The 20,529-nt window shown below is 40.5% G+C and overlaps 1 protein-coding gene across 3 annotated transcripts in view; it reads left to right on the top strand.

Annotated features, from left to right (window-relative positions):
• LOC141906704 (fasciclin-2-like) overlaps positions 1–20,529 on the top strand; it is a 57,506-nt gene that overhangs the window by 15,369 nt on the left and 21,608 nt on the right. For 2 of the 3 annotated variants that reach the window (XM_074796004.1, XM_074796006.1), the window contains exons 2-11: positions 3,334–3,493; positions 4,474–4,619; positions 11,195–11,347; positions 12,139–12,276; positions 12,849–12,964; positions 14,046–14,214; positions 14,743–14,891; positions 15,814–15,955; positions 16,550–16,758; positions 17,307–17,424. In XM_074796004.1, coding sequence (XP_074652105.1) covers positions 3,334–3,493; positions 4,474–4,619; positions 11,195–11,347; positions 12,139–12,276; positions 12,849–12,964; positions 14,046–14,214; positions 14,743–14,891; positions 15,814–15,955; positions 16,550–16,758; positions 17,307–17,424 — 1,500 coding nt within the window. Of the gene's footprint in view, positions 1–3,333; positions 3,494–4,473; positions 4,620–6,816; positions 6,960–11,194; positions 11,348–12,138; positions 12,277–12,848; positions 12,965–14,045; positions 14,215–14,742; positions 14,892–15,813; positions 15,956–16,549; positions 16,759–17,306; positions 17,425–20,529 lie in introns of all 3 variants that reach the window. The other variant, XM_074796005.1, reaches the window with a different exon arrangement.

Raw genomic sequence — 20,529 nt, 5'->3', positions numbered from 1 at the left:
ATCTCTTGTGGCCGGAGTAGCGGCCGGAATTCTGAATTCTGACACACGTGTGACCTCGCTTTGTCTCCGTCGTCGTCGTCGTCGTCGACAATGGTGATGAGTATTGATTTTCAGTTACGAGACACCGCACCGAAGGTACATTCGAAACCTAACTGAGATACGTGCGCATACGATCCATCCGACGCAGTTGCTATGGTGACTAATAATTCGCAGATTTATAGATGAGATGATGATGTTACTTGTGACTGGAAGTAGTCACCATACGATCCTATGTCGCGGCTGAGGATGATGCGATACGCGTTTAGGATGGTTATTAGGCCGGTCCAGTGAGGATATAATATTACTGGCCTCGTCAAAAAGTTTGCTAATGACAGGATAAAGTCCGATCGAGCGTCCTGTAAAACTTTTTTCGCGACAATAGTCGCTTGCCCTGGTAACCCCCGGTCCCCCCCAAAAAAATCGGGATATTTACCGGGGGATATATAATGGGGGTATGTTCTTAACTACATTACTAATGATGATAATGGTAAAATGTCATTTATATAGCGCAGGTATCCTAAACAGTGTCTAGTTCAAATACTCTCCTAATTTGGTATTAATACCCCCGGCCTATAACTCTATTCCATGTATCGGGGGCCAAGTAATCGTTTTTACAACTAACAAAATAGCCGCTGCTATCCGATAGATATCGGAGTGCAAAACAATTCCGAACATATAGTAGTTAATGATTGTCTTGCTGCTGTTATTGATAATGTAGATGATGTGATACTCGCTCACTGTCGCAGATAGAAACCAGGGGCCAGTTGCACAGTCGAGACTCAAGTCCATAATTGGTCTTAAATCTTAAGACTGGTCTTAAGTCGTTAGATTGGCTATAGAACGAAGTTGGTCTTAGACTGGTCTTAAGTCTAAGCCATGACTATGCAACTGGCCCCTGGTGACCAAACACCGATTACAACATGTTTAGAAAAACTACAGATAACCACCCGAAGATCTGCATCTCGATATCCTGATTGCGTACCTAACTAGATGTTTTGTTAGCATACTAAAAATACTGAAAAATTGAAATGAAACTATCGAGACTGGATGGAAGATATTTCATCAATAGAAGATGTTTTCGATTTATTTCCTTCCAGCGTGTTCTTGACTAGAGGCTTAAATCACTGGCGCTATTTTGCCAGAAATACTTCTTTTAAGTGGTCGAAGGACGCTGCCAGGATATCCTTTTCTTATCAACTTGCGTTACGAACATTTGCTAAAACACTCTGCGCGTCTTGTCTCTGGATACGCACGGCTGTCATTCAGGTTTGAATCTCGTGTTGCGGGCAGATGTGGCACCGGTCAAAGGTGTTAAGAATCCGTTAATGATGTGATAACAATTCGCTAATCGCACTCGTTAGCACGACATGAATTAACGCTTGATTATCGGTTTCACTCTTTAAGTGGCGCGATTTATTTCAAGTATGCCTACGGTCATTCAGGTCTGGTAGGGCTTCGAATCCCGGGCCCGACGACGGTAGTTCCTAAAACAGGATTAACGATATAATATAATATAGAATTCAGCTAGAAAGAGACAAGTACATAGCCTTTAGAACATGAGTTTATGTTTCATCACAATGTGGACTCCATCCTTGCCAGAACTGTCACGGTACGAAACCCTGCCACGCTAGACCGAGTGCGCAGCCACGTGCGCATGATGTCAACATCAGCCAATCAGATATCTCGTTTAATTCTAGCCCGGGGAAAAAATTCAAAAAGTTGTTTTGCCGAAATTTAGGTAGATACATCGTATCCAAAATGCAACGGGAACGAACGCATGGTAATTTCGTAGTTAGGGTCTGAGCCCGAGAACCGTTGTCGCCTACGGCTTGTTATTATTTTGTCGCCGTGACTGTCGTATACTGAGGTTCTTTGTGAATGAATATTGTTTTGAACAGTTTATGAATTATTGCATTTAACCCTTTCAGTGCTGACTAATTAATACCATATAGTGCTGGAGATAATTTGAAAATTTTTAGAAATTCCATCCTAGTTTGTTGAATATCGAGAATACCACTATAGTGCGTCTACACCGCGCGGTGTATCGTTAGTTACTAGTATTTAACTATGTTTGACAGGTGCTGCCATCTTTCAAGAGAGATAATTACATCAATACACAGCATTGCGGTGTACTAGCAAAATATATCACTGATTTATACACCGAATTGCAGTGTAGATGCACTGAAAGGGTTAATAGAAGTCTGACGAATGAGAAAAATTGTCCCGTTACAATTTCATCCGTATAGCGATGTAGTAAATCTTCGGCGCGACACCAGGCACGCAACACTCACGGTTTGTTTATTGCTTTAAAGAAAACGCGATAAAATTCATTTTTTCGGCGCACGGATACCTGCAGCGCGATACATCACGTGTCACCCGAGTTTCCAAGGTAACCGCATCCCGGAGGGACGCGTTAGGAAAAAAGAGTAAGATATATGAAAACGTCGGGAGTGCCGGGGAACGCCACGTGTTCGTACCCGGAGTCATAATTAGCAGACGTAGTTTAATGATGGAATCTAAAAACAGCGAGAGAAGTACGAACAATGTGTCTCGATCGTGAGAAAGCGTTGCTCTCCTCGGGCACGGATCAGACCAATATCTTATATCTTGAAAACCGTTAACCCTTTCAGTGCATCTACACCGCAGTGCGGTGTACGAATCAGTGATGGATTTTGCAAGTACAGCGCACTGCGGTGTATTGATTTAATTAGTAATTACTAATTATCTCTATTGAAAGATGGCAGCACCTGTCAAACATAGTGAAGTATTAGTAACTAACGATACATCGCGCCGCGGTGTAGACGCACTATAGTGGTATTCCCGTTATTCAACACACAAGGGTGGAATTTTTCAGAATTTTCAAATTATCTTCAGCACTATAGGGTATTAATTAGCCAGCACTGAAAGGGTTAAAGGTTTCGATTTTTTCTGGTTTCCATTTTCCTAGGATTTTCAATTATTGCATGAAGTTCGTGATTTCACTAGAATTTAGAAAAGATTTCGCCTTTCATCATTGTTTGGAATGAAGACCCTAGTGACGTCTATAGCGGTATAGCGGTGTAGACGCACTATAGCGGTATTCCCGTTATTCAACACACTAGGGCGGATTTTTTCAGAATTTTCAAATTATCTCCAGCACTATAGGGTATCGATTAGTCAGCACTGAAAGGGTTTAACTTACTGAAGGTGTTCACTCACCTGGTCTCGGCCACACGACCCGTGCGCTGATTTCAACGAAATCCTAAACGTCCGTTTAACTGAATTATTCGATGATTATTATTGTTTCTATTTCAGATAGTTTAAAGCTGCAGATTTTGCCGTCTGGTAACGTCGTGCGACCGGTGAACGAGGCGTTCGCGTTCACTTGCAAAGCGTTGAACGTCGACTCGGGCACCGATCCTCAACTCGCCTGGTTCGATCCCGACTCCCAACAGATCACCAGCACCGACAGACGGTACGTAGATTTTTTCGCTTACATTCGTTTCATTACTAATTCGAATGAATTGACCGCGGTGGCCGCTTAGTTGGAAATCTCGGAAAAGTCGGGGAACTTTCTTTTCCTTAACCCATTAGACCCATAAGATGTTCCTGAATGACAAACGCTTACACTTTGTTCGCGGTCTCAACTTTGTTCGCGGTCTCAACCGTGTTCTGGTCGTATCATGGCAGATTAAGGGTTGATGGTTGCTCCTTACAGCAGACTGCTCCTAGCTCTAATCCACCGACCAATGATAGTTAAATTTAGTTAAACACATTCATATTCAACCCTTTAATGCATCTAAACTATAGTGCGGTGTATAAATCAGTGATTGCAGTAGTGTATAATTCAACTATATTGTGTCTCAGTCCTGCAGTGCAGTGTATTGTTATAGCGTGCCTACACTGTAATACGGTGTATCATTAGTTACCAATATTTCAGAATGTTGTGATTGACAGTAATATCTCAGAAAGTTTGACAGCTGCTGCCATCTTTCCATAGAGATGATTACTAATTGGCAATTGCATGGATATGCCGCGGACAAAGGCCATTACTGATTTATACACGGCACTGCCGTGTAGATGCACTGAAAGGGTTAACATATGGTCAATGTTGGAATTCTAACTGAGTTCTAACGAGCCCCATGGATAGTTCATTGCTTTCATTCTTAGAACTACGAATTCAAAGTAATAATTCCGCTTGGATTTGAGTCGCGGAGGAGGAGTCTGCTAGCAAAATTGTTCAGTTCAAGATTTTGATAGTTTTATGAAAAAACTAACTATTGTTTGCCCGACGCATATAACCGAGAATGGATTGAACCACCCTCCCATTGCTCGAATATTATCCCGTATTTTGCCGCCTTTTCGATTCCAATGAATATACCGACGGTTCAAACTCGGGTTCGTATGAATTCAAGTGTCGATGTTAATTTCTCCTCAACGCTGCCGCTCATACAGGACGCTTAAGCAGAACGCCGGAGAGCTGACCGTATTGAAACTGATATTCTATCCGGTCACGATGGACGACGGCGGCACGTACAAGTGTCGATCGTTACGCGGCGGCGGCGTCACGACCGAGGTGCAACAAGAGTTATTCATCTACAGTAAGTCGCTCCGCGCTGCGCTGACCTGTCTAGACACGCGCGACACAGGTTCACGGGCACACGGTTTTAGGAGAGCATATGTATAATATATGTATATATATATATATCCATTTATTGCATGTTCTGTTCGGAGGCTACAGTAAACCTCGCTTAGAATATCTATTAATGTTCAAGATCGCCTATTAGAATTGTATACTGTGTTATTGGCCATACTACGTACTTAGAAATTGCTTATACATACCACTTGCTGCAAGGGAAGATTTGCCAGGTGTCGCTAGTGTGCAGTCAGACATCAACTACTGCGGCTATAGAGCATTCTGCTTGTGGTAAGGGAGGATCCACTAGGTGTCGCTACTGTGTAGTAGGACATCAACTAACTGCAGCAATAGAGGATTCCGCTTATGGCAAGTGAGGATCCACTAGGTGTCGCTAGTGTGCAGTAAGAAATCGACTACTGCGGCAATAGAGCATTCCGCTTGTGGTAAGGGAGGATCCACTAGGTGTCGCTACTATGCAGTAGGACATCAACTAACTGTGGCAATAGAGGATTCTACTCGTGGCTAGTGAAGATCCACCAGTTGTCGCTACTGTGCAGCAGGACATCAACTAACTGCAGCAATAGAAGATTCCGCTTATGGCAAGTGAGGATCCACCAGGTGTCGCTAGTGTGCAGTAGGACATCAACTACTGCGGCAATCAAGCCATGCAGCAAGTGAGGAGGATCCAAATTAAAATTAGTTCGAGTCGTAAAGGCTACTTATAAGATTTCTAAAGTAAGATAGGCCCACATGTTCCGGTATAGTCTAAGCTGCTGCTAAGCGAGGTTAACTGTATGTCTGTATTCACTGGTTGCATGTCGCTTTGTTTTTATCATTATAGGTCTCAAATCAGATTCATTTTTAGTCGCATGAGAAAAATTTTTTCTGTCCAATGTTTAGTCGCTACTACGTAATGTGAGTGGTTGGAGTTTGAGAATTTTTTTTCCAGGGTAGTGAATTTAGTGTCTGAGTCAATTTTCAGGCTAGCGGAACGGTTTAAAGTTCAGATATTAGTTTTGCTCTTTGAAAATTACCGAACAAATTTTATGCGAACGGGCTTATACTTCCTGAAGCACATACGCATCGTATGGTGTAGGGGGTTAAAATTGATAATCGTTTCCTATAACGCGAAACTACGTTCTTCACAAATTTGTTTAAATATCGGGGTACCCTCCCCCAGGATTTCAGCCTTCGCTTAATGGAAAAAGAAATCTCTAAACACCGGCTAAATGCAGTGTATTTTCATGTGGTTGTCAGGCTTCGAGCAGCTTCAGTCGTATCGTCATTCCTATAGTGCAAATTGATCGTAGCAATTTTTGCGAGTTTTTATTATGGAATGTGCAACTATCTATGAAGTGGTAATCATTAAGAAGCACAAGTATGCGCCACTGATTAGATAGTGAGAATGATAAATCATCGAACAATTTTCAGCAATGTATATTTTTCTTCTGTTAGAAATTCTGATTGCGTAACTTACATAGTGTCAAAAAAATCAGTATCCCATTGCCGGAAGCTGAATTCTGTTATGGGTCCAATCTGACTTCGACTTAACCCAGTTCTTCATTTGTGTGCGGGTTTAATTTGACCGAACCCGGCCGCGCCACAGTCGTGTAGGTTTTAATTTCGCTCTGGATCCAGTTCCGTGAACTGCAGTTTTAGCGTGGACCTGATTTAAGTCGATGTCATTTTAGCCATCAATGCGGGTTTAATTCGACTCCGGATCCAGTTCCGCAGTTGTATGGGTTTAGTTCAACTCCGGATCCAGTTCCGCAAACTGCGGCGTGGGTCTGCGTCATTTCATCAAACCAAAACCTACCCATCGACCATGTTTTGGCGTATTTGTATTGGAAAGCTGCTTAAAGCCTGATCTAAATTACAGTAATTTTTGCTTTCCTCAGTAATGATGTGTACTGGTTCAAGTATCGTCATCAAATTCGTTTAGCTTAAATCATCATTTCGCGCATATATATATATATATATATATATATATATATATATATATATATATATATGTATATAATCTTCTTGCATGTGTTTATTTTCCCCCTCCCCCTATTGATACTGTATGCATGCGTATCGCGCTGTTTCCCCCCTATTTTGTGCACACGTTTTTTTTTCCTTTCCCCGCGTTTTTTTTATTTCACTTTCGTTTTCGACAGGTATTTAGAGACTAACGCCGGCGATAAAACCGTTTTGAAATTGATATTTTATCCCGTGTCCGAAATGGACTACGGCACGTACATGTGCCGGTCTAAAACGTTTCGGAACGTGCGGCCCGAGTCGGCTCTCATGATCATTTACAGTAAGTCCCCCCCCCCCCCGAAACATATTCATAATTCGACTACCTCTACTACGTACTTAACCCGCGTGGACTAATTTATACATATTTACATATATTTATACAATTCAGTATAATACATTCATATTCGTAATCGATAACAGTAAACCATGCGCGAGTTTTCGAAATGGAACGACTTCTTGTACCCGGACAAAAAGGTTTTAAAAAAGGCTGATGATTTGTTTGATTCGGAGTCCCTTACAAACCGCCGTACCTGCCTGCCGGTAGCGAAACGGGGTTTGGTTTTGAAATCGGAAATTGAAATACAGATTAAGTGTGATCGGCGGTCGAATTTACAGAATTGATCGGTAGATGCAATTCCGATTTTAGTGGGTTTGTGTTCTACTCAAATATGGAAAAATTTAACTGAACTCCTGTCTACCTGATAGATTTTTAATCCAAATGTTAATTGCGGTCCACCTGAATTGAATTTCGTCAGTTCTGACTGATCTGGCTTCTTACCCTAAAAGTGTTTGAGATGAATTGACAATTTTGGAAAATTGCACAACGGTGCAGTGTATAATGGGCATACCGTTATATTGTGTTTACCCGCAGTGCGGTGCGGTGTATCGTTAGTTATTCATATTCCGCAATGTTTGACAGGTGCTGCCATCTTTCAATAGAGATTATAACTAACTAATATCTATATGGATACATCGCAGTGCGATGTATAAAGAAAGGCAATCAATGCTGAGTGTCTATGCTGCACTGCGGTGTAGATGTACGACTTATCAGAACCAAGCGAGTTAAAGAGACATTTCCCCTTCACTTCAGCATTTAACTGACTTCGTGCATGGTTTACTGTATTTCATTTTTATCTGATCATAACATCCTTTCGAAGTCCAACTCCTTTGAATTATATATTGTTCAGTAAGATTACAATCACCTAACCGATCCTTAATCCTCTCTGAATAATCTCAATGCTCCACTTGATTGATGGACGTTAGATTAGTGGATATTCATCGTCCAGTTCCCGGAGATTAAACCTGCCAATCATGAATCGAGGTCACCCTGATTTGTGAAATTACGTATAATGATAATTTACTCACTTATTACATTAACTGACCAGTGACTAGCGACACTGAGTTGTTGGAATGCTGTAATCCACATCCGCAACTTATACTAGCGCCACCTATTGGATCGTTGATTGTCGGACGAGTCCGATACCCAATTGTGGCATCATAGAAGTGCCACCTAGTGGAGCCTCAATTGCCCAAGCAGTCAGTTGACTTTCCATGATATACTGGAAACTTAAGGTGGAACTCGATTGCCGCAGTAGCTGTCATTTGCCCTTCAGTACACCATTCTAGCGCCACCTGGTGGATCCTCAATTGGCATGTACCCATTGTCATTTGCCCCCATTATATGACGCAGACATTATCACCGCATAGCCCTAGTGAATTATTCATATTAATATATTAATATTTATATATTTATAATTAAATTATATATTGTCCATATTAATTCTAAAAATGTTAACAAATGTTTCAAATGTTAACTATTAATGTTTTACTGGTTTCAACTAACTTTCCATTATTCACATTGAAAGTGGTCGGAAAAGTGTTTTGCCATGCCAATAATATCTGTGGTATGCCTTGCAAAATCGTCGTTTTTCTGCGAATCTGTAATTAGCAAACCAAAGCGGTTTACTTGAATAAAGTTAGGGTAAGTTTGGAGCCCGGTTGGTTTGAACAGGGGGAGCTGAAGGGTTGGGATTGTTTTGATATTTCAGATGCATTGCCTATACTGGTAAGTATGTTACTAATAGGTGTTACAGCATATATTATGTTTAATCTAAATTCCCTGCACTTTTTCTTGCTTTTAGTAATCGTTTTATGTATACTGTAGTTAATTACTCGAAATCAAATTGAATAGATTAACGAATTGTTGAATAAATGTTCAATATGTTTCAGTGATGGTGAGTATTATGAAGTTCGAGTTTAAAGACTTTTATAATCATATTGAGGCAAAATGTTGAATTTGAAATTGTGATTTCAACGTGGATTTTTGGGCTTTTGAATTTTTTGGATTTTTAATTCGATGATTGTGGATTTCGTGTGATGTGGCAGAAATTGAAATGTGGCTTGAATTTTGAATTGAACCCTTTCCCTTGAATTGAAGGTTTGAGCCTGTACGGTATTCGAACATGCATCGCACTGCGGTGTAGACGCGCTGAAAGGTTTGAGCCTGTACGGTATTCGAACATGCTTCGCACTGCGGTGTAGACGCGCTGAAAGGTTTGAGCCTGTACGGTATTCGAACATGCATCGCACTGCGGTTTAGACGCGCTGAATGGTTTGAGCCTGTACGGTATTCGAACATGCATCGCACTGCGGTGTAGACGCGCTGAAAGGTTTGAGCCTGTACGGTATTCGAACATGCTTCGCACTGCGGTGTAGACGCGCTGAAAGGTTTGAGCCTGTACGGTATTCGAACATGCATCGCACTGCGGTGTAGACGCGCTGAATGGTTTGAGCCTGTACGGTATTCGAACATGCTTCGCACTGCGGTGTAGACGCGCTGAAAGGTTTGAGCCTGTACGGTATTCGAACATGCATCGCACTGCGGTGTAGACGCGCTGAAAGGTTTGAGCCTGTACGGTATTCGAACATGCATCGCACTGCGGTGTAGACGCGCTGAATGGTTTGAGCCTGTACGGTATTCGAACACACTCTCTACAGATTCGATAATTCCGAACGATATGTCGATATCAAACGAGTGACTGACGTTGATTTCACTTTTTTACGATCCGCGATGTCGATTGAACGAAATTCAACACCCGTCGTTGATTGGTCGCGATCGATGAAATTGACAGACTGTTTGCGGAGATACGGGTATTTATATTGCCAACACCCTTTTATTGACAGCAGGAAATAAATTTATTTTTCGATTTCATTTCCTGTTATTTATATTATATTAAACGCTCGTCTACCCGCTGGTGTCGCTGTGAAATTCGATTAGTTGTCTCGAAATACTTTTTAGGCTCGAGGCCAGCCCGCCGGTCGCCGAGGCACCCCGGTTTAGTCGTACCGAGTTTTTTTTTTTTTCTAGATATCATGTTGTTCAAATGATTAAAATCAATTGTAACTGCTGCGAAAAACTAATATGATAAAGAAAGAATATTTACGTACGATAGGAGTTGATTCGAAATATTTATCGAACGTGTTGAACTCATCGGAGGGTTACGCAACTCAACTACAAATTCTGAAAAGCGTTTACGGAAAAAATCTAGGTTAGGCTGTGATTAGAGTTGGCTTTCCAGGGCTCGGATTCATAGAAATGGAAGAAATATAGTCCCTGGGAACATTTCTAAATGTTTCAGTTTTAACGGTGGTTCCTCATTGTTACTATGGTGGTTGTTACCCAGGGGCCGGTTCCATAGTCGAGACTTAAGTCCAAAAGTGGTCTTAAATCTTAAGACTGGTCATAAGCTGTTAGATTAGCTATATAACTAAAAGAGTCTTAGACCAGTCGTAAGTCTAAGTCATGACTATGGATCCGGCCCCAGGACTCAGTTCCACAATTGTGAGTTAGAGTTAACTCTGAGTTAGATTTAGTTCATTTTCAATGAGTTAACTCGGAGTCAAATCTTCAGGACTGTGGAACTGGACCCGGATTAAGGATTTATCCCTTGGGATAACTTCGATACTCAGTCCATGAAACCGTGCATCCTGGTAATAAAATCCTTTAGGTACTTCTCTTTTCGGACTCCGAGTCTCGTCTTAGGATTTTTCTACTTACCAATCCTGTGGCAGGTCTATTGTGTCTTTCCAGATACAGATTTAAACCAAATTTCAAGGCTTAGGTTTCTTGGTTTTGAAAAACAAATTTCAAATTTGATTAAAAACGCATTTTGCTTATTTCATAGCTTAATCATTGATGTAGGAACTACGTGCTGACTTATGACTTTTGAAAAATGCTTTAAAGTACTGACATTTGACTTTATCGAGTGCTAAAAGTGTTGACTCGACTTCAAAAATTTGCTGACTCAGTATCAGTCAGACTGCTACAAATCCTGTTGGTCGAAATTGGTGGGAACATTTTGTAATGAATATTTAGTAATTTCTGTTTAACCAAAATGCAAGCCACACTATGCCAAGCCACACTATGCCACATAATGAACTTCATGCTCTTTGAATTGAATGCTTAATAGAAATACGCGCCATTTACCTACAATTTGATTCCGATATTCTTTGCAGAGAAAATAACGTGGGACGATTGCGCGAGGGAACAACATCCGGCTATTTACCAGGACGGGTTGATCAGGTGCGTCGTGAGCGGTTCGCCGGCTCCGCAGGTCACGTGGTCCTACCGTAAAAATGAGAACAGTCCCAGACGACCAATTACTATCGGTAAGTCTATCCGCCGGTGGTATCTTATGGCGTGTTCGGTCCCGATGATATCATCCGGTGGTTTTGCTGATTGGAAGCACCTCAGGGTCTGCAGCATGACTGATTTCGTGGCCTCTAAAATCCTTTAATCATGATCACGGTCCTCGATCGGTGTCTGTCTTGCCACACCAATATAATTTGAAGCTTTTGGACATGCACAAAGATTTCATGATTCCTGCTTTAAGCATGACGATTATATGATATATATGATTCCTGGAATCGGGGATCATTCATTTATTACGTACGCATAAAATTTGAATTTTTTAACCTACCCTCCCCCTCTGTACGCAAAATCGGCCATTCTTTTATATACATTAAGCATTACCGTATGCAATCGCACTGACCCCTCCCCCTCCCCTAATGCGAACGTAATAAATGAATGATCCCTCAGAGTAAAAAGAGTCCTTGTAAGTCATTAAATAAGATTGGTCATGAACACTATATGAACCCTGAAGCATTCCCTTTCGGATTGCAAAATGCTTGCAGATCAAGGTCTCTTATTTATGTTATTCCTAAGTACCTGTAGGTCAATTGCTGCGGGAGTATGTAGGACGAGGCCAAAGTTTCTGAAAATTTGTTTTCCAAATGCTAAATGCGGACCTTTTCAGATTTTGGGCGGTTTGTCGTAACCCCCTTGGGGTCCCTTGACACCCCGCGCTACTGGCCTATGAGGCCTAAGTTCTCATGACAGAATCTTATTTGACGTGAATTCTAGTCAATGTTTTTCATATGAATATACTATTTTGAACCAGGTGACAGATATCAGATCGGTAATAAAGGATTGAGTATAAAGAACATGACCGAAGCCGATAACGGAATCTATACGTGTACGGCTGAGGTCGAACTGAAAGGAGACATACAGCCGCGAGCTATCACAGTCGAAGTGTACAGTAAGTATGAAATCTAGCTGTCATTGACCGCGATCACACGCAGATGATTCAGATTTTGCCCGTATCGAATTAGAGAGCGCGTTCACACGCAAACCACTGACTCGATACTGAACAATGCTCAAACAAAGCGAAGTGGATCCTTTCCGGTGCTAGTTGCAATTCAAAGGCAATCGTTTGTATGGTGCTAAAATTTGGCTCGGGCCTGGTCCGACGTTTTTGGTCTGTCCAAATTTGGCCCGTGCCTATATAGTGAGCGCGTTCACGCGCAAACCACTCACTCGATATCAACAATGCTTAAACAAAGCGAAGTGGGTGATTCCCGGAATCAGTTGCAGTTCAAACACAAGCATTTGTCCCGTGCTAAAATTTGGCTCTTTCCTGGGCCGAAGTTTTTGCTCGGGCCAAACGGACACGGGCACATTCGGGCACCCGTGTGAACAGTTGTTCGCTCCAAACGCTCGTGTGATCGCAGCCGTTGTCTATATATTCGCTATAGGAACCGACGCGCGGGTCACCCAGTTCCCGTCGGTCCGACTTCTCTATTTCACGGTGAACTCCTCTTTTTTTCGTAGCTCCGCCGAAGATAACGATGAAACCGAAATTGTTGAATCCGGCGATCGCTCAGAAAGGAGTAACGATAGTGTGCGAAGCTACCGGTAAACCATTACCTAAATTCGCTCTCTACCGGGTAAGTGTGATTAGTAGCAACGTGGTCATCAAGAGAGTTGGATGAAACTTAAGTTCATTTTCAACTGTACATCGTTGATCTTAGTTTTTACATCCTCCCTCGGCAGGGATTCGAACCTGATAGCATCGCTACACTCAGCCACGGCACGAACCCCTGCCACACTAGACCGGGTGCGCAGGTACATGCGCAGCTTTGAATAGTTGCGACACCAATTGCTTGTTGTATAATCTCTGAGATTAATTTCACGGAAGAACTATAAATGGTAAAACCCGTGCTAAAATAAAACCGGGTATCTGATTGGCTGATAATGACATCATCTTAGCTGCGCGTGTAGCTTCGCACTCCAGTCTAGTGTGGCATGGTTTCTAACCGTGGCAATCTCGATGCCATCAGGTTCGAATCCCTGCCGGGGAGGATGTAGTTTTTTGGGCGTCACATAGAAAAATCAGGTAAATAATGTCTTAAGATCAACTCGCATTGATCTTTACGATCTATAGCTTATAATTTTCTTCGTTAATTTGAAAAAATGATAGATAGATTTCACTTGAAATCGGGCATTCGTCTAGACACTAGCGACACCTAGTGGATCCTCACTTACCACAGGTGAAATCCCCTGTTGTCGCAGTAGTTGATGTCCTACTGCACACTAGTGACACCTGGTTAATCCTCACTTGCCACAAGTGGAATCCCCTGTTGTCGCAGTAGTTGATGTCCTACTGCACACTAGCGACACCTGGTGGATCCTCACTTGCCACTAGTGGAATCCTCTATTGCCGCAGTAGTTGATGTCCTTCTGCACACTAGCGGCATCTAGTGGATCCTCACTTGCCACAAGTGGAATCCTCTACCGTGTCAGAAGTTGATTTCCTACTGCAAACTAGTGACACCTGGTGGATCCTCACTTGCCACAAGTGGAATCCTCTATTGCCGCAGTAGTTGATGTACCATCGAACACTAACTTGCCCAAAGTAGAATAGGCTATTTTATCGCGAGGAATCCTCACTGAATATGATATTTTATTTTGATGATCTAGTAATGATAATTGGTCCGACTGATCTCTATTAATCGTTTCTCATTACAGGCGAACATGCCAGACACGCCACTAATCGGCGATAAGTATAGCCAGGAAGATAAATTCCAGGGCAAGTTTACGATATGGAATTTAGAATCGAGCGACAGCGGCGATTACATATGCGAAGCTAAGAACGACCTGTCTCACGCCCGCGCTACAGTAACCATCAACGTTATAGGTCAGTATGAGAGAAAATTATAGAATGATAGAAAATCGGCGAGTAGAATATTAGTATTGGACCGTTGGTCGGATGTGATGGTCGGTCGGTCATTCCAGTGGATCGTCAGTCATTCCATACATCGGTCGAACGGTCAGAACATCCATCAGTCGTCAGTCTTGACAGTTGGTGACCTTATCTATCGGTCAGTGCATACATTAGTCAGTGATTTCATCGGTTGGTTGATCGGTGAGTCCGGTTGTTAGTCGGTCAGTTCATCCGTTGGTTGGTCAATTAGTCAGTCAGTCCATTGGTCAGTTTGAACGTCAGTATTAGGATAATATGGTCGGAACGTCGAATAAACTACACTAGCTCAAGGAATACAGTATTCCTGAAGATGACTATTAGGATATAGTCGAAACGTCGAATAAACTACACTAGCTCGAGGAAACATTTTCAAACTATATATTTTCGTCTATATCGAGGCATTTTCGTTATTTTAGGTTCGAAACATGTCGAGTGAAAAATCGATTGTTTTTATTTTTTCAGAGCCGCCGAGAATCTATCGATACTACGATAAACGACCGGTGATCGGCGAGGACGTGTCGCTACATTGCGAGGTGCAAGCGAAACCAGCGGCGACCATCGAGTTCCTGAAAGTCTACAGTAAGAAACCGTACGTCGAAGGATTTCAACCGGTAAGTGGCGAACAGTTTCTTCACGCTCGCGCGAGGCCGACCCGGATGAGGGGTTGACGAATTTAACCAAAAACCGCGAAAACTCTGAATTCGCATAATGCTATTGACCATGCGTGTTTCTTTATGAATAATTCAATTCAAATGACTGTTTATTGTACTTAAAATCCTTACGGACTGAGGCATACAGAGTATAAGAATAAGATACAATAGGTTAACAATGATGATGATTGAAAAATTTGAGAAAAACAAAAGTTCTAATAGAGACTTAAGACAAATACTTGAACGATTACATACTATGAAAGCCTTGAATACGTGATTCAAGGAAAAAATGAGTTGTGAGATTTTAACCCTTTCAGTGCTGACTAATCAATACCCTATAGTGCTGAAGATAATTTGAAAATTTTGAAAAATTCTGCTCTAGTGTGTTGAATAACGGGAATACCACTTAAGTGTGTCTACACTGGGTGCAGTGTATCGTTAGTTACTAATATTTCACTATGTTTGATAGGTGCTGCCATCTTTCAATAGAGATAAAAACTAATAACTAATTACATCAATACACCGCAGTGTGGTGTACTAGCAAAATCCATCGCCGATTCATACACCGCACCGCGGTGTACACGCACTGAAAAGGTTAAACATAGAAATTTCTCTATTTCACTCGGGGTAGCTTCCCGTAATCATATTGAAAAATCAAGGAGAGCTTGAGGAATTTGTAAATTGTTGGAAAGTGGCCACCGTGATAATCCAAATGGCGTCGGTCATTACTGAAAGGGTTTGTGTATATTTTTGCAAAAAAGATTTTATAGATTGTTTTCTGAAATGAAACTTTTTCGTAGTTTCATTCGCGTTTGAAATTCGTAGATTGCGTTTCTTCGTTTAAACTCGATCGTTTATTTTTTTTGTTTTCGGTGTTTTTCAGAACGACAAACGAATCCAGATCGTGTCGAAAACCGGCGAGTTGTTCATCAAGAACGTGTCGCGATTCGACACGGGCAATTACACGTGTATCGCTCGTAACGCCGGCGGAGAGACGAGGGTTAATAAAACTATCATCGTCGAATGTAAGTTCGTGAATAGTTCGATTTCCGGCAGCTCGCGACGAGCAATTTTCTGATTGCCGCGGCCGATTGTCGTGTTTTTTGACGGGTTGCCGGCAAATTTACTTCAATTTCTTCAAGAACCTGGTATAGAAAGAAAATTAACGCCGTTCAGTGAATTATTGCCAAGGCTTTCGCCGGTGCTGCTGCTACGGTTCCAATCCCACTGGTCTGAATAGCGCTTAGATTCTTAGAGGGGGTGGACTAGAAAATTGGAATTTACTTGGGGGCAGATTTGGTAATGCAGGAGCTGCAAGCGCAATGCATTGGTATACATCGGCCTTCCCACGGTAAATCTAGGATAAAAAGGGGCTTTTCTGGCCCTTTGTCAGGGACCATTTGGATTTTGTTATCGTCCCTGAAGTTCTGAGGAGTTATAGACATTACGTATTGAATTCCTCAGTGCTAATGTGTCGAAATCAACTAGATCAGTAATAAGACCTCCACAGTCTGAAATTATATGATTTTAGCCTTGAAAAGGACGGTGCAATTTTTTATTAACTTTTTAATCAATTTGCGACGATGCGCTGTTAAACGTCCCGATACGTATTTTTTCAGATCCGCCAGAATTCGTGAAAGACCAGCCGGCTATTATCTACCACTGGCCGGGACACGTGAAGAACATCACGTGCGAGGTGTACGCCGAGCCGCGGCCTTCGTTTTCGTGGTGGCACGGGCTCAATCAAATTCTGCCGAAGAATCCCGACGCCAAAAACGACACGTTCAAAATAATCGACAACTTCAACTACACGATCAGCATATTACAGGTATTTAACGTTTGGAACCGATATCACGTTTACCCTTTGCTAGACATAACTACGACTGCTATGTATTTGATAGTAGTTTTTGCTTTTTCTAAGCGCCCAATTACTAGAAATATCAAAGTACTCTCAAATTCAAGATCATTTTCTATTAGACTTACTTTTTCGATGTCAAATTCTAATTTTTGGTGAAAACCGCTACAATGAAGAGATATCAGGTTTGTCATACATGCATATTGTCTGCAAACCTAACTACTATTACCATTGGAGAGTAGGAACTACTCTTAAAGAGTTTAACTTCTCCGAAAAATGTCAAAATACTCTCGAAACAAGAATAATACCCAGTTCATTTTCGATTAATCTACTATTTTTGATGTCAAATTACTCTCATTTTTGGTGAGAACAACTACATAGATATATATCAGGTACTTGCTATGTACAGTCATTGCCGACGTTATTTCTGCAAATTTATTCATATACGATTTATGGAAGGCGGGCGGGTATTGAGGTTGAGGAAAGTCGTTTCATCACCGTAAAAATCGTTTGAATTTCAGGTTAAGATCCGGCCGGGTATGGAGTCGTGGATATTCGGACCGTACGAATGTCGCGCGTCGAATAAATTAGCAGCTCGTACCTATACGTCGACGTATAAATTCACGTTGCAACAAGCTCGTAAGTAACCATACAGTGTCTGCACATTTGTATGCTGTATAGATACAGTGTGTGTATGTTTGTATGCTGTATTAATACAGTGCGTGTGTTTGCATGCTGTATTAATACAGTGCATGTGTTTGTATGTTATATTAATACAGTTTGTGTGTGTATGTATGCTGTATTAATACAGTGTGCGTGTGTTTGCATGCTGTATTAATACAGTGCGTGTGTTTGTATGTTATATTAATACCGTTTGTGTGTGTATGTATGCTGTATTAATACAGTGTGTGTATGTTTGTATGCTGTATTAATACAGTGTGTGTATGTTTGTATGCTGTATTAATACAGTGTGTGTATGTTTGTATGCTGTATTAATACAGTGTGTGTATGTTTGTATGCTGTATTAATACAGTGTGTGTATGTTTGTATGCTGTATTAATACAGTGCGTGTGTTTGTTTGTATGCTGTATTAATACAGTGTGTGTATGTTTGTATGCTGTATTAATACAGTGCGTGTGTTTGCATGCTGTATTAATACAGTGCATGTGTTTGTATGTTATATTAATACAGTTTGTGTGTGTATGTATGCTGTATTAATACAGTGTGCGTGTGTTTGCATGCTGTATTAATACAGTGCGTGTGTTTGTATGTTATATTAATACAGTTTGTGTGTGTATGTATGCTGTATTAATACAGTGTGTGTATGTTTGTATGCTGTATTAATACAGTGTGTGTATGTTTGTATGCTGTATTAATACAGTGTGTGTATGTTTGTATGCTGTATTAATACAGTGCGTGTGTTTGTTTGTATGCTGTATTAATACAGTGTGTGTATGTTTGTATGCTGTATTAATACAGTGCGTGTGTTTGTTTGTATGCTGTATTAATACAGTGTGTGTATGTTTGTATGCTGTATTAATACAGTGCGTGTGTTTGCATGCTGTATTAATACAGTGCGTGTGTTTGTATGTTATATTAATACAGTTTGTGTGTGTATGTATGCTGTATTAATACAGTGTGTGTATGTTTGTATGCTGTATTAATACAGTGTGTGTATGTTTGTATGCTGTATTAATACAGTGTGTGTATGTTTGTATGCTGTATTAATACAGTGCGTGTGTTTGTTTGTATGCTGTATTAATACAGTGTGTGTATGTTTGTATGCTGTATTAATACAGTGCGTGTGTTTGCATGCTGTATTAATACAGTGCGTGTGTTTGTATGTTATATTAATACAGTTTGTGTGTGTATGTATGCTGTATTAATACAGTGTGTGTATGTTTGTATGCTGTATTAATACAGTGTGTGTATGTTTGTATGCTGTATTAATACAGTGTGTGTATGTTTGTATGCTGTATTAATACAGTGCGTGTGTTTGTTTGTATGCTGTATTAATACAGTGTGTGTATGTTTGTATGCTGTATTAATACAGTGTGTGTATGTTTGTATGCTGTATTAATACAGTGTGTGTATGTTTGTATGCTGTATTAATACAGTGTGTGTATGTTTGTATGCTGTATTAATACAGTGCGTGTGTTTGCATGCTGTATTAATACAGTGTGTGTATGTTTGTATGCTGTATTAATACAGTGTGTGTGTTTGTTTGTATGCTGTATTAATACAGTGTGTGTATGTTTGTATGCTGTATTAATACAGTGTGTGTATGTTTGTATGCTGTATTAATACAGTGTGTGTATGTTTGTATGCTGTATTAATACAGTGTGTGTATGTTTGTATGCTGTATTAATACAGTGCGTGTGTTTGTTTGTATGCTGTATTAATACAGTGTGTGTATGTTTGTATGCTGTATTAATACAGTGCGTGTGTTTGTTTGTATGCTGTATTAATACAGTGTGTGTATGTTTGTATGCTGTATTAATACAGTGTGTGTATGTTTGTATGCTGTATTAATACAGTGCGTGTGTTTGTTTGTATGCTGTATTAATACAGTGTGTGTATGTTTGTATGCTGTATTAATACAGTGCGTGTGTTTGTTTGTATGCTGTATTAATACAGTGTGTGTATGTTTGTATGCTGTATTAATACAGTGCGTGTGTTTGTTTGTATGCTGTATTAATACAGTGTGTGTATGTTTGTATGCTGTATTAATACAGTGCGTGTGTTTGCATGCTGTATTAATACAGTGCGTGTGTTTGTATGTTATATTAATACAGTTTGTGTGTGTATGTATGCTGTATTAATACAGTGTGTGTATGTTTGTATGCTGTATTAATACAGTGTGTGTATGTTTGTATGCTGTATTAATACAGTGTGTGTATGTTTGTATGCTGTATTAATACAGTGCGTGTGTTTGCATGCTGTATTAATACAGCGTGCGTTTGTTTGTATGCTGTATTAATACAGTTTGTGTTTGTTTGCATGCTGTATTAATACAGTGTGCGTGTGTTTGTATGCTGTATTAATACAGTTTGTGTTTGTTTGCATGCTGTATTAATACAGTGTGCGTGTGTTTGTATGCTGTATTAATACAGTTTGTTTGTATGCTGTATTAATACAGTGCGTGTGTATGTTTGTATGCTGTATTAATACAGTGTGTGTATGTTTGTATGCTGTATTAATACAGCGTGCGTTTGTTTGTATGCTGTATTAATACAGTGCGTGTGTTTGTTTGTATGCTGTATTAATACAGTGTGTGTATGTTTGTATGCTGTATTAATACAGTGTATGTATGTTTGCATGCTGTATTAATACAGCGTGCGTTTGTTTGTATGCTGTATTAATACAGTGCGTGTGTTTGTTTGTATGCTGTATTAATACAGTGTGTGTATGTTTGTATGCTGTATTAATACAGTGCGTGTGTTTGCATGCTGTATTAATACAGCGTGCGTTTGTTTGTATGCTGTATTAATACAGTCTGTGTTTGTTTGCATGCTGTATTAATACAGTGTGTGTATGTATGTATGCTGTATTAATACAGCGTGTGTATGTTTGTATGCTGTATTAATACAGTGTATGTTTGTATGCTGTATTAATACAGTGTCGTGTGCGTGTGTGTATGCTGTATTAATACAGTGTGTGTGTGTATGTTTGTATGCTGTATTAATACAGTGTGTGTATGTTTTTTTATGCTATAATAATACAGTGTGTGTTTGTATGCTGTAT

The sequence above is a fragment of the Tubulanus polymorphus genome, chromosome 6 (genome assembly GCF_964204645.1).
Source record: "Tubulanus polymorphus chromosome 6, tnTubPoly1.2, whole genome shotgun sequence".
Classification (NCBI taxonomy): Eukaryota; Metazoa; Nemertea; class Palaeonemertea; order Tubulaniformes; family Tubulanidae; genus Tubulanus; species Tubulanus polymorphus.
This window is presented reverse-complemented; position numbering and strand designations above follow the sequence as displayed.